General features: G+C 39.6%; 1 protein-coding gene across 1 annotated transcript in view; it reads left to right on the forward strand.

Moving 5' to 3' along the window:
- Window positions 1-1,090: 1,090 nt before the first annotated feature.
- LOC108925105 (SET-binding protein-like) overlaps window positions 1,091-15,446 on the forward strand; it is a 36,011-nt gene continuing 21,655 nt past the window's right edge. The window contains exons 1-2 of the mRNA XM_018736860.2: window positions 1,091-1,515; window positions 12,355-12,975. Of these exons, the coding sequence (XP_018592376.1) occupies window positions 12,496-12,975 (480 nt within the window). The 5' untranslated portion in view covers window positions 1,091-1,515; window positions 12,355-12,495. The remainder of the gene's footprint in view (window positions 1,516-12,354; window positions 12,976-15,446) is intronic.

The raw sequence follows: 15,446 nt of genomic DNA on the forward strand, positions 1-15,446 counted from the left end.
ATTTATGGGACGGGGAGTACAGTGGTGCAGTGGGTTGGACCAGGTCCTGCTCTCCGGTGGGTGTGGGGTTCGAGTCCTGCTTGAGGTGCCTTGTGATGGACTGGCGTCCCGTCCTGGGTGTGTCCCCTCCCCCTTCAGCCCTATGCCCTGTGTTGCCGGATTAGGCTCCGGTTCCCCGCGACCCCATATGGGACAAGCGGTATCAGATGGTGTGTGTGTATATTTATGGGACATTCACTGATGATGATATTTAGAGAAAGAATGGGGGGGAAAAAAAAAAAAAAACTGTCCATGCTGGGTTCACAAACAACCGCACTGTTCATTATTATTTATTTATTATGGGGGAATAGCCCCAGTATACATCACACTTCACTGTAAGCTCCATTTCCGTCCATATCAGCGTCATATATAGAGGGGACCACCTGTGTTATGTATTTAACAGACTTCAGTGGTCATTTCGTTGTATTCTACATGGTAGAATAATGACAACTCAATGACACACACACAGTATGTATTGTAATACATCCCAAAGAAAGGCATTACTGTTATATTTAATTTTTAAACAAAAATACAGGGCTTTTCACTCAGTAGCCAGGGGATAAAAACATAGGATGTCCTCAGTTACATATCATGCTGACCAGATATCCCGATCACGTTATTCTGTGGTCTGGTTTTAGTTTAGGGATGGTTTCCAGTCGCCAGGCGTTCGCTAATTGCGCCACTTGAAGGATTGCAAATTCCAATACGAAATCGCAGGAAGCTGCGGTCCTTTGAAAAATAAACGGGAGCTGTCGTCCTTACACTGGCCGCTAGGGGTGACAGTGAGCAGGACGCCGCGCAGTGCCGTGCCGCGCGCACTATCTGTATGCTCCGCGTGTGAGATCATGATCGCGAACTGCTGCAGGACAGGTCAGCGAGGCGCTCCGTTTCAACTCCCACTCACAGGGCAGCAGAAAAGGCATCGTAAATAAAAACTGCCTGCCTTTCGCTCAGCTTCAGACACCTTACTCACCGAACAACTGCACCGGGGCCGAAGAGCTGTTTTGGATTCACTAAAATATTTCTGTTGTCGATGCAGTCCGTTCTCACTGCAGCCTGGGAAGGAAAAACTGCTTGAGGGAAACTGAGGAGCTTTTGCGACTGACCAGCAAGACAAGTGGACACTTTTTTTTTTTTTTTTTTTTTTTTTTGAAATCGTCGGTTTTCATCTTCATTTTCTACTGGAGGGAAGCGGAGGATTTTAAATCGGCCTTCGCAGGGATTATCTTTTAAAAATACATGCATTGAGCTTCAGTCACTCACGAATTCACATTTAATTTGAACTGTGTGAAATTCAGTCAGCCTTCTTCAGCGGTCGCCATTTTCGTTTCGCTGCTCTTTTGGAAACCTTTTTCAGCGGGACTCACCTTCGGGTGGCGGCTCCTTGTGGTTGCGGCGGCTGACGGCGCCGACGTGAGTGAGATTGTGCGCTACAGGGGGACGGAGAGGCGAAGGCGCCCGGAGAGCGTGACATGGGTTAGTACGGGCGCGCGCGCTCCCACTGTTCCAGAAATCGGCGCCCCGCGCGCGAGGTGTCCGCGCGGACGCACGTTCACGCGCAGGCACCGCGGGCGACGGTGTCCGTCACGGGTTCGATTCTCCGTTCACTAGAAAAGCGCGACACGAAAGCTGCGCGTTTAGCGCTAACCCGGTGGGTGACATGTAGTCAAGTAGGGAGGCGGCGCTGAAGCGGTTAAGTTCATCTCTCTGCAGAGACAGCGCAGCACCTTTTGAGTAAACAGCTAGTCTGCATGTGATTGTGATTATTTTTTCTCCTCTTAGGTTCGTTTGGTAGGAGAAGTAGGTTGACTTCACCACGCACACGGAGTAAAAAAAGAGCTGAGAAGCAAAGTTAGAGCATCGATCATGCGCTCGTCATCGGCGACATCTACACCACCAGCAGCAGCCGCAGAACGCTGCGTTACATTTGGTCAGAGCTGTATTAAAACATTGATAAAATGGACTAGTCGTAAGCATTTTAAGACGTATATTCATGTAGTTACTGTATATATCATGACTGCTTCATCATTCAGATATGGTTGCTTATTTACCTGACGTGTTTGGGTTAGGGATAGGTAATACAAGACAGAAAGGTGCTAATAAAGGTCGCAAAGTGACTTTACCTCAAAATGAGCCTAGGACAGGAGTAAAGTGTCACTTGGAAAGAGAAGGTTACGCTTAATGGAAAATGAGGCGGTCAGAAACAAGTGGGGAAGGTCACGAGTAGCTCAAAGGGCGTAGACAGTTGCTAAATAGTGGGTGAAGAAATCATGTGTCTAGAGCTAGTGGAAGGTGAGAAGACTGAGAGTACACCTGATGCTGAGTGGAAGTTCACTCCACAGCTTGTTAGCGAGAAGAGACATCTTTCCATGTGTGTACTTTGCGTATAGAGAGAAAGTAAGTAGATGCAGAGCAAAGGTTACACCAAGGACGGTAGGTTCTCCTTTCCTCAGGAGAGAATGGATGTAGTGGGACACCGAGCCATGTAGTTTGGAAGTATGTATAGGTGGTCCCCGATTCATGATGGGGTTACGTTCGGCGAAACCCATCATAAGTCAAAAATATCGTAAGTCGAAAATGCATTAAATATACCTAATGTATTGAACATCATAGCCTAGCATGCGTGCAATGGCCATTAAGGGCTTCTTCTCAAGAGTTATTGCCCTACTCTTCTACTCTCCACCAGTAGCAGGAGACACAGATGTGCATCCATAATGTCTACAAAACACCCAAAAACAACCGCATGACAGACTGGGAGATGCATGTTGCTGCCGCTGCCCAGCATCGTGAGAGAGTATCGCACTGCATATCGCTTGCCTGGGAAAAAAATCAAAATTCAACTAATGTTTCCACTGAATGTCTATCGCCAGCTTACCACCGTGAAGTCGGAAAAATCGTAAGTCAAGCCATGATAAATCAGGGACCACCTGTATTTGGTTTAGCGCTTCTTGCTGCAAATATTAACAGCTGATAAAAGTGGCCAAGCAAGAAAATTGAAAATGTTTGGACCCCTACTCTGGAGGGATTCACTTTTGATGAACAAGATTGGCAGTTTTTTAACCAGTATTGATACTTGGATTTTGCATGAGATGTGTGAGAAGGGTGAGGGGAACCTGATTCTTCCAGGGCTTCAGGGTACACTGGGTGTTGTTCTAACATACCTCCCACAGTTGTTTTACTGAAGCTGCTTAGCATTCAAGATGTGAATCAGTCCTTTTCTAAATGCTGAATTGAAGCTTGAAATACCAGGAGACTGACTGACCTTTGAAGAGGTGGTTTTGCCACCCTTGACGTATGAGGTTAAGAATCTGAGGTAAGGGTGACAAGGATCACACTTTGATCCCATGGAGCCCGTCCTTCCATAAGCCCATCCATCTGTTGAGCCCATCCTGGAAGCACTGGACACAAGGCTGAGGCCTCAATTCCAGTACTTAATAGTTGAGTTCTTGTGTACTTTCCTCACAGTCTCTTCCTCGATTCCCCAATGTGACTTGAGAAAGGGAAATGAGGAGGAAAGGAGGAAACACCATATGGGGTGAAGGAAATGGATTATTCTTGTTCAGGTGAACATTTGCAATTCCATTTTATGTTTTGCAAAATTGTGCTCACTCTTTTAGCATTATAGATTCTTCAGAATTTAGGTAGTGTGGAAATTGATGTTCCACCTGTTGGCACCAAAGCTGGAATTGTGTAAATTGTAGTTTCAGTATGTTTTTGTGTGTGTCTTTCTGACATTGGAATATAATTACAGTACTATGATATTTAAATATATTTTAACTTTTCCATAAATTCTTACAGTGGTGTATCATGTAATGTTACTGTAAATTGTGAAAGTTGAAAGCAAAATCAAGTATATTAAACCTAATATGTTGTGGTATACTGTGCATTTCATCAGATTGGGTAATACTTCTAAACAGACCCTTTGAAAAATGTTATAAAAGCTAAGGACACCCCCAAGTGAAATGGCCACAAATAAATTTGGAAAAAATATTTCAATGAAAATGGATGGCTTGCACATACAATTATGTCAAAAATAGTAATCGTGGTGTTTTTTAAAAAAAACCTTTTATTCAGTTATTTAGTTTTTTTTTTTCCAAAGCAAGCCTGCACTTCACAGATCGGGGCTAAGAATCCCTGGTCTATAGCTTTATTATAAAGTAATGCATCTTTCATCAAAAGAGTCAGTTGAAGAAAGGCTCTTTTTAAATGGTGTCATGCTTCTTTCAAATAGAACAGTCTGGAACATTTGTTAATATGCTGACAAGTTTTAGACTTCTGGGTCACGCTGGATTGAAAGGGTGTGGGAATTGAGGAAGGGACTCATTTTACACAATACTGGAATGCAGCCCAGGTTTTGAAAGCTACGGAGTGTGCTGCTTTTAGTTCCGATCTCTTAATTGCTCAGTTAAAGTCATTGTTAATTAGGGGTGAAATGGGTTAAATAAAAGGTAACAGATTTTTGCTTTCACTTCCAATTGTTTTTTCCACTGCTCAGTGAGATGTGGCATTTCTCTAAAGGAAACCTCCATTTTAACCTTTGTCTGTTACAGTTTCAATTGAAGCAAACTTTACAATGTTTCAAGGTACCAGTGTGTTTTTAATAGATTTTGATGCTTGTACAGTGTTTAGTATATTCAGAGGTATACACTGGCTGTCCTAAGAATCTTGACAGGGCTTCAGAAAATTAAATAATATTAAATAATTAAAAGGTTATCACTTCACCTAATATAATTTGATCTCTCGATCATCGATAATCATCTCTCCAGTATACTATGCATGCCTGTGCTCGAGCTGCCTATCTTTGTGTGATCCATTTTAATGGAATTGGTGCTCATTTTCAGTAAATGTTTCCTCTCCAGCTATAAATCTTGTGCACCAGAACTTCTCTGTCTAATTCCAGGTCATCATTCTGGCTGTATTTTGAGTTCACCATGGAGATTATCCATGGGAGGTTCATATTTGTGCTGAGGAGCCTATAAGATTACTTCTGTGGTACACTGATCAATCACTGGAAATCTATATCTAAATAAAAAATGAAGCATGAACTTAGCTCTGCTTTTATTTCTGCCTCCTTGCCTCTTTGATCATCAGAACTAATGGTACTGCTTTCTTAAAAATTTTATGCTGAAGTTCATTATTATGTTTTCTGCAGTTTCAATTTTGCTTTTGAATTTAGGAAATTGCTCTTGTCATGGCCTGGTGTGGTTTTATAGTGAAGTGAGACATGGTCACTGAGTTGCAACTGACAACTAATTTAGGAAAAGCAGTGAAAAAAATTGATTCATGTGAGGAGTAAAACATGAAAGTATTCTTCTGTTTGATGAAAATATAACCTCTTAAGATCCGACAATAGCCCTTTGTAAAAATCCTCATATAATGAGGATATCTGGAATTACTAGTTGTGTCATGGTTTGGGAACTTGCAATTTCTCTTCCTTGAAAATAAGTCATTCAAAATTGTTAATTATGCATATAAAGTGCATATATTCATATAGTATAAATATAATGTAAACAGCACTCAATGCAACTTAACACAGTATTGTTGTTTTATTATAGTTCTTTTTGCTCACATTTTTATCCAAAGCAGTTCCCAGTTTTGCCCATTTTTTTTAGTTGGTACATAACTTGAGTCATTGTAGTTAATTGCATGCTGAAGGCTCGAAGACTCTGGTACCTACAGGCACTTGAACTGGCAATATTTGTGTCTGGGCTCTTAACCTTTAAACTGCCTGCTACTAACTATGCAGATCTTTCAGAGAAAGTGTGAGTATAGTCCTTTTTTGTGCTGTTCCTGTGACATGTAGAATCATTCAACAGGTAATCAGATATTATTAATAAACAATGTTTTCACTTAAAAAAAATCCTGCTCTTTTTATACTTTTTAATTTATAGTAAGTGAGGTTATCAGCACTTTTCCAGAAGAGTAATTGGGGCAGGACTTAGAATTTGAAGTTCTTCATGTGCTTTCAAATTATGCACCATACAGTGCTGTGAAAAAGTATTTGCTGCCCCCCCCCCCCCCCCCCCCCAATTTCTTTTCTTTTTGTGTATATCTCATACTAAATAGTTTTAGATCTTCAAATGAAATACAGCATAAAACAAAGACAACCTAAGTAAACACAGAATACAGTTTTGAATTTTTATTGAAACAAAAAAGTTATCCAACACCGATTACCCATGTAAAAAACTTTAATTTAGCCTTTTTTTTTTTTTTTTTGAGCCAGTCAGAGGTGGACTTACTCCTATGCTTTGGATCAATCTCTTTGCATAATCCAGTTGCATTTGAGTTTCAACTTACGGACTGAAGACTGGACATTCTCCTTTAGGAATTTGAGAGCAGAATTCATATTTCCCTCAACTATTGCAAGTTGCTCAGGCCTTGAAGCAGGAAAGCATCCCCACACCATCACACTGCCACCACCATGCTTGACCCTAAGTATAATATTCTTTTTGTAGAATTCAGTGTTTGGTTTATGCCAGATGTAACGGGACCTCTGTCTTCCAAACAGTTTCACTTTCAACTCATCAATCCACAGAACATTCTCCCAAAAGGTTTGAGGATTATCAAGGTGTGTATGGGCAAAATTCAGATGAGTTTTAATGATGTTCTAGATTATTTGCTTTGTCACTCTTCCATGGATGCCATTTTTGGTCAGTGTCTTTCTGAAAGTGGAGTCACAAACAGTGACCTTTATTGATGCAAGAGAAGCCTGTAGTTTCTTTAATGTTATGCTTGGCTTTTGTGAATTCCTGGATGAGTCTTCGCTATGCTCTTGGTGGAATTTTGGAAGGTCGGCCACTTCTGGGAAGGTTCACTACTGTGCTGAGTTTTTGTTCCATTTGGAGATAATGGCTCTCACTGTGGTTCTTCGGAGTCCCAAAGCCTTTGAAATAGCTTTGTAACCCTTCCGAGACTGAAGTATTTCAATCACCTTCTTCCTCTTCATTTCTGGAATTTCTTTCAACTTTGGCATAGCGTGTTACTGAATAAGACCTTTTAACCAACTTCATGCTGTTGAAAAAGTTCTATTTAAGTGTTGATTTGATTGAACAGGTCTGGCAGTAATTAGGCCTGGTTGTGTCTAGTCCAGCTGAACCACGTTACAAGTGCAGTTTCATAGATTTGGGGAAATCTACTATGGGGCAAATACATTTTCACACTGGCCCAGTTGGTATTGGATAACTTTTTTGCTTCAATAAATAACATTAATATTTAAAAAACTGTATTTTGTGTTTCCTCAGGTTGGCTATATTTTATGTTAGACTTTGTTTTAATTTCTGAAACGATTTAGTGTAAGATATACACAAAAACAGAAGAAATCAGGATGGGGCAAATACTTTTTCACAGCACTGTATTGGGATATCAGGTTAACAGGGATAGTCATTTTGTTTAATGTTGTTATTGCTTGGTGAGAGATAAGTAAAGGTCCAGCAGCTTCCGTCAGATTCATGCATAAACCAAAATGATGCTATATGATTAAAAACAACAAACATGGGCTTATGAAGTTTTTGTTGCAGTAATTTTCCATGTAGTTCTTATTAAATGATTTCAAATGGATCAGTTCATTGATTAGCCCAAAATGTAACGTTTAACACCTTTGCTCTGTGAATATTTTGTCTTCGAAAAACAGAAACAATGAACATTTAGATATTCAGGTTAACAGTGAAATAATATTTTAATTGAATGTGTAATTAAATCAGACAATAGAATTTAACATGGTGTTGAGTAATAGTACTTTGTAAATTTGTATTTTTATGGTTTTAACAGTGAAATGTTTCTAAAAGGTTATGAATAAGCAGTTTGTAAGGTATAATTAATTAGACAGTGTTTACATGCTATATGTAGAACTGAAGGATGCTTTATTAGCCTTGTAAAAATTGGAAAAAAAATTTCATTGACTATTTCATTTGTTTGCTTTTTTTATAAACTCAGAGTTGGCACCCGGGCAGTTCATGTCCTAGGAGCTACCTAGCAACCAGGTCACTGCAGAGCAACCTTTGAGGTTTTTCTCAGAAAAGGTAGTTATGGAAGTGCAACTTGAATGACTTTGCTGCTACCCATGGGTTTCGTTTGATTGCACTTACTAGGGGGGACCAAAGATTCAGGAAGGAGGTAGTATGGTTAAGTTAGGCTAGTGGGGATTGGCCATGCTTCCTTAAAACAACACAATGTGTCTGCTACATGTAGATGACATTAGAATCTACTGATTAGGACTTTATGATATTTGCCTAGTGAACTGGCCAACAGTACCATTGAAATCAGTTCTGTCTTATAGAAAATCATAAGATAACATTTGGCATTTACTTTTTTCAGGCACTGTATGCATAAACTTACTATAGACAACATATGTCAAATTTGAAGGTAGCGTGTTGGTTAGAGTGGCTGCTCTGAACTCATGAAACCCAGATTTGAATCCCCCCTTCTGCTGCAGTGGCCCTTGAGTAAGGGACTTAACTTGAATTTCTCCAGTAAGTGTTACCAAGCTGTATAAATAGGCAAATCGTTGTGAGTAGCTTAACATTTTAAGCCACTTTGTATAAAATAATCTGTTCAGTAAATAAATGTAAATGTAAAGCAAGTGTTCAGGTGACCTGTATGATAAAGTGCATGCATTGAAACTGACACAGTACATTTGCTTCTGGATCTAGACGGCTGCAGAACCTTAGGGTACAAATTCTTGTCAGCTATGTATTAATCACAACTGGCTTAATTACTTAATTATAAACTTGTTACACTTTATTATACTTGTTCAAAAACTTTTTTTATACAAGATTTAACTAATCATGGAATTGGCATATTGTATTTTAAAAAATGCGTTTATGCATTATAGCAATTGGAATACTTTTCTAAATTGTGCAATGTCTACCTCAGTCAGCTATTACATGTCAGGGATTTTCAGTCCTGGTCCATACTGGTTTTTTGTGTTACTGCTAAATTATTTATGCCTGATTGAATTATTGACTGAATGTTTGGAACTGTTTACATTATTATTAATTTGTTGCTGGGCTGATCCCTTTAATTATAGTGACTTTTAATATTTTACTTCTTTGAACAGCTGGGTATTTCTACTGGAAGAATTCAAGTGTCATGATCTAGGGTACTGTGGCAATAGTAGGGCATGGGGTTTAGATCAACCTTCAGGTTATAAGAATATTTGCTTGACTGCTGTGCTGTTAGACTCAATACAATAACTCTGAACTGACTATTTTCTTTATTTGTCGTAAATGAAATATTTAACTGATTTACTGGCATTTTTATTTGTTCAGTTTTTCTCAAGTTTGAGAAGTTATTTAAAATATACTACTAGCAGAAACATGCTTATAACAGTTTAGGCACAATTTTAAAAAAAAAAAAAAAACTTTGTTTACATTTACTTGTTTAGCACTTTCCTCCAAAGCAACTTCCAATGAACTCTATGTAGTGTTATCAGCCCACATACCTTATTCAGCAAGGTGACTTACACTGCTAGATACACTACTTACAGTGGGTCACTCAATCATACACCAGTGGAACACACACACACTCTCTCTGTCCCTCACACACTATGGGGAACCTGAACAGCATGTCTTTGGACTGTGGGAGTAAACCCATGCAGACACGGGGAGAACACTAAAACTCAACACAGACCAAGTGGGGATCAAACCCATGTCCTCTCGCACCAGCCAGGCGCTATGAGACAGCAGCGCTACTTGCTGTGCCAGTGTGCCACCCACGTTGTTAATATCACGATTTCTGTAGGATTTGAACCATGTGTTTTACTGAGCAAATACCTAAATCACTATAAATTAAGAGTTGTGCTGCAAAAAAATTGTAGGTCACCAAGACTGGGACATAAAACAGTTGTTAGAAACTGAACAATAAAAACAGCAGAAAATTGTACATTTCAGCCCTTCATACCATGCTGTTTTTGTACTTAATAAAAAACAGAAATGTGCAATATGTTAACATTGTAAATTTAACTGGCTAGCTGCCTAGCTACTGCAGGCTGTATCATTAGCATCATTAGCCACTTGTCTGAGAGAAATCCAGTTGTTGCTGAAACATAAAAGTACATTGTAAAAATTGGGAGTTTTCCAAGAATTTCTGCAAGACACATTTTAAGGAGTCCAAGGCAATATTTTGCTGTCAGTGGGTTGACAGATTCATTTAATCTCAAGCCTTGTGGAGTGAGAAGTTTAAGAATCAGTGGAGTTTTTTTGCGTTCAGAGCTAAATTGCTCACAGCGTAATGCAGTTTTAGGGGGGTGCAGTGGCACAGCAGGTTTGGCCTGTGCCCTCTCTCTGGCGGGTCTGGGGTTTGAGTCCTGCTTGGGGTGCCCTGCGACAGACTGGCATCCTGTACGGGGTATGACCCTCCCCCGCCAGCTTTGCACCCTGTGTTGCCGGATTAGGCTCTGGTTTGCTGTAACACCACTTGGGACAAGCGGTTGTAGACATCATGTGTGATAATACAATTTTGTGTCATACATGCAGTCAGTAATGTTAAACTTTTAAAATCATTTTATGATTTTGAGATTTTCTTCAGTTTTTGTTACTACTGTTATATGTCTTTTTGCATAATTTGGAATTTGTATGTTTCACTTCTTTTCTTTAGTTACTCATAGTGCGCTTTGAGATTCAAATTCAGATTAATTCGAGTTCAGTGTTTATTTACAAAACAGAAATACTAACAGCAAGCAACCCGACTTAGTGTTTAATATACTCACACACACATTTTCAGAATGGACAGAGGGAGAGGGGACACACCCAGGACGGGACGCCAGTCCGTCGCAAGGCACCCCAAGCGGGACTCGAACCCCAGACCCACCGGAAAGCAGGACCGTGGTCCAACCCACTGCGCCACCGCACCCCCACTTAATATCCTCACATACAGTATATTGCAATGCAGAAGGTCTTTTCACCAAAGCAGGCCATTGTGATGTCAAGGTACTTGCTTTTTGCCAGCACTATGAGTCTGTGGCATCTCAGCTGAACTCATTCACAGCTTTCCTCAACCCTGCCTGTTCAAAACCTTAAAAGGAATCATGTTTAGCAGCTCCATCGTCTCACTGTGACCTGGCATGCTGAAGAATTCCCTCTCAGATGCAACAGAGTCGAGCAGTAAATGTGTTCAAGGCCATTTGTTTCACTACTCAAGGGACTGGTCTTTTATATAAACAGTCTCATCAAACATTGCATGGTGTAAACTGGTACAGATCATACCCCGATACATTCAAGTGTCATTTTTCAGCAAAGCATTTGTCACACAATAAGATCAATTACCCACATTTTATGAATTTTTATTTGTATGAGGCCTTATCAAACAATGGGGTGATACGATTTTCAATTATACATTAGTACATGTTCATAAAGCATTAATAAGTTATTTGCAGTATGAACCTTGTTCAGTGTGAGGTTGAGAGATGGGTGCTGGTGAGAACGGATCAGCAGCACTGACCTGAATTTGAATATTGCCACTTGTGCGTTAGCATACTTTCCTATTAAATTCCTGCAACAGCTAGAGCCTTGGTTTTCTGAATAACCGGTCTATGATTTGCAGTGCGTTTGGCATTTAAAATGAGGGGCTATTACTGGAGCACAACTTGCAAATGTTGCCTGAAACAGTCAAAAGCCGATTAAGAAAATGACATGAGGTCTCTGCTGCCGCTTATTACATCTGGTTTTTACCGGTTTTCTAAAAGCTCATTGTGCGGATCATCTGGGCAATGCCATCTGATAATCACCAAACAGTACCAATGAATTCGCGGTTACTCTGGGCACACGTAGCTCCTCAGACACTGTACTGTCATTATTAGTCTGTGATTCTGGAGATGCTATTTTAACTTCCCTTTGGATTTCTTGCTCTTTGAGGCTAGTAGCCTATACAGGATTACTGTATATCACATTTGTATATCAAGCAACTTTCAGTGCCACGTTCTTTTGGCCAAAGTAGAGAATGCTGACATATTGTGTAAACTGGGTGTGATATTTAACCAAATAATTTAATTTTACAATGAAATTTGCAGTGGTGAGTATACTGAAGTTGCATGCCATAGCACACCCAGTCACATAAATATGTATTGCTGCTAAAATAAATAGCACTGATTGCAGTTGTCCAAGGTTACTGAAAGTAAGTGAGAGACTTGTACCTGGCAAGCTGAAAGCAGTATAATGGATGGATGATTTCATTTTCTCGTTTTGCCAAATATCTAAATGAGCAGAGTATTTAAATATATTCATTTTTATTGCTGTTTGTAATATGTGTAATACATATTTATTTTTAATATTTTGGTGTTTTCAAATGAAATAAAGTTTTTCTTTTCTCTTTCATTTGCAGCTTGCCAGATTTGTGATTTCCGGATTTCTGGCACAATAGTAAAGCAAGATATTTGAAACGTCATTGTTTGTGACTTCTGAGTTGCTCGACTGAGAGGTGAAGTCAATCTGTCAAATCCCAGACCCAGTCCTGAGGTTTTCAATGGAACAAAGAGAGCTGGTGTGCCCTGCCCGACCCAAGGGAGGTGAGGTTGAACTTCACCCAGGTCGAAGTCAGGCCACCCCAGCTGTGCTTCCCAAGGAGCTGGGGGGTGCACAACCCACCCCAGAGAAGGGGCTCTCTATAGCTAGGAAACACTTTGAACCTGGGGAGGGTGATGAGTTCCTACCGCCCCGTGGGCCTCACCGCAACTCAAACCCAGGTAATGGGAAGTGGTCGCAGGGTGATGGGATAGAGGAACAGGAGTTCTCCATCAAGGAGGCAAACTTCTCAGAAGGAAGCCTTAAGCTGAAGATACAAACCACTAAGCGAGCCAAGAAGCCCCCCAAGAACTTAGAGAACTACATATGCCCCCCAGAGATCCGCATTACGATCAAACAGCCCTGGGAAAACAAGGTGAACAAGCAATCAAAGAGCAGCAAAGCAGGAAAGCAAGAGGAAAAACCCAGACAGAAGAAGATGGTAAGCTTCTTTGTTTCCCTCTAGTGCATCTTGGCCAGAGTGCTGGGAAGGAAGGTGAAATGGAAATGTACCAGTTTCCATTATTAGGGATTTGCAAAGATGATCTCTCTGAACTATGAATCATTGGGATGAAATGGTTATATTTTAGTTTGATTGACATTACAGGCTGTCCTAAAGCATTTCAAAACTCCAGTTCATAAAAAATTAAACCAAGATATTGGTTGAGAACAATTAAATTCAGTGTTTAACTCTGCATTTTTTCATATTAGGGTTATCATTTGTGTTATTGCTGCTTTGCTGAGCTTTCTGGAAAACATTTCATTTTCAAAATTAAGTATTAGGATGTAAAATTTTGTTTTTCAGTCTTAATATAGTAAACAGTTTGCAAATATTCTTCATAAGTCCTGTGTGTTATTCCCAGAGCATCACATCCAGTCAAGTTTTTTGATCATGTGCAGTGTGATCTTACATTACAGTTGTTTTTATATTATTAAAATGAAGGCAACTGCAGAGAGTTCAGGGACTGAACGAACGGTCGGAACCATAGCACCATAGGCTGACCCTGTAATTTAATATAATTCGAAGAAAAATGCCTACTTGCAGAAGTGAAGGGGAATTGCTGGCGTCAGCAGCTGTCCTCAACACCAGTGTGCATTGATTCACTGTGTGCTCTGTGGTGTGAGGAAATTTGACATTGGCTCTTAACCACAGCAATTATGTGATTAAAAAAAAATAGGTCAGTATTTTTTTTCCAGCCCGTGTAGTCATGTTTGATGAGTTGGTTGTATTACTTTGTTTTTCCTTAATAAAATGTTTGGCTTGCCAATAAAAAAACTATAACAAATAAATCTATGAATGTAATAAGTACTAGCAGTACATTTTATTGTTTCTGTAATCAGAATGTGTGATAATTACAGTATATTAGTTTTGTTAGAATTTAGCAGGGAATTTGATAAATTAAGAAAAAACCTGTATGATGCATACCTCCTCCCGTAGATACAATTAAGTATTATAGAATTACTAGCAGTCCTCTGCCACTAGCTTGTGACTTGTTTTAGTCATATCTTGTAACATGCAGTTTAAATTCATCCTTAGGTTGTTGCGTCTTTACAGTTTTTTTCAAATTAACCAGTAGTAAGTGACAAATCATAAAAACCAATTGTTCAATTATGAAATTTACAGTTATTTTGATTTCTATTATTTGTCGCACGTTTTACTGTGGGTTGTTTTGTTTGTTTACTGCACTTTTCACCATACTGAAGGCTTGCATATTCAGTGAGTTTGGCTTAGCTAGTCATAGCTCTGAGTCTCACTGAAGAAGACAGTCCAGTTCTGTCCATCCTAACAGGCTTGTCAGTTAGCACTCATGGAGAAGAACAGGTTCAGTAAACATGCAGCAAGATGGGGTTAAATGCAGCCTTTGTGCTGTAACGGTTTTGGAGTCTGGAACAGAGCAGATGGGAGGTGTCGCTGCATCTGAGCCTCTCTGCTTTTTTGGCTGAACTGGCTGGCCAAATGGTGGCAAAAGGGTAAAGGGACAGTAGGTATACTGGGAACCTGCTTAACGCAGGACCATTTCTGGAGGTCGTGGTGGAGGTTGGTGTATGTTGGGTGCTTTTGTTGTTGATGGTGTTAGTGAAGGGGACAGATGCTGCGATTCTACAAGAAAGACATTCACAAGAGGTCTTGCCCTCATTGGGGAGCAATGACAGATCTGTTTTGCCATTTCAGACCTGGAGTTTTTAATGTTCTGTAGTACTTAAAAGAATAGGAGCTGCTCTCATTTGAGCTGTTCACATTCATTTTATTAAAAGTAAATTACCTCGGTGTTGCTAGGTAGCAGTAGGTGACTCGTACCATATTTAGATTATTTATCAAAAGCCATTTGTTTTCCTGCAACGGTTGATGGTGACCCCAAACAACATTATGGATTGTTATAGGGTCCATTAAAGTCATTATCAAATTATGCTGCGTGAGTTTATGAATAAAACTAATTTGCATCTCTTTTACATATTCTTTTTTTTTTTATTATTAAAGCCTGGCCCATTATGGTGTGGACAGTATAGAAACTCGCATTCTGGATTCAGCACTTTAATTTTTAAATAAAATTATTGTACATGGGTTCTGCAAGACAAAATTTTCTTTTTTTGTACTTCCAGCACCTAGCAAAATAAAAATGCTCAAATTCTAAGAATATCTAATGTGTTACTGAAACTCTGTTATGAGCAACTAAAGGTGACTAAAGACTACAAGCTACTAGATACTGATCTTGGCTCTGTGTTATATTTTTGCATGGTCCTTGGTCACTGATGAGTTGGTTAAAGCTGAACCTTCAAGACTACACACACACACACACACACACACATTTTCACTATTCTGTTTATCTGCTCCTTTAGTCATCCTTTTAATAATGAGTGTAAAGAGCTTTACATAGTTAATAATCTTTCAATCAACTGTGTGCATGTGTAACA

The sequence above is a fragment of the Scleropages formosus genome, chromosome 6, assembly GCF_900964775.1.
Source record: "Scleropages formosus chromosome 6, fSclFor1.1, whole genome shotgun sequence".
Classification (NCBI taxonomy): domain Eukaryota; kingdom Metazoa; phylum Chordata; class Actinopteri; order Osteoglossiformes; family Osteoglossidae; genus Scleropages; species Scleropages formosus.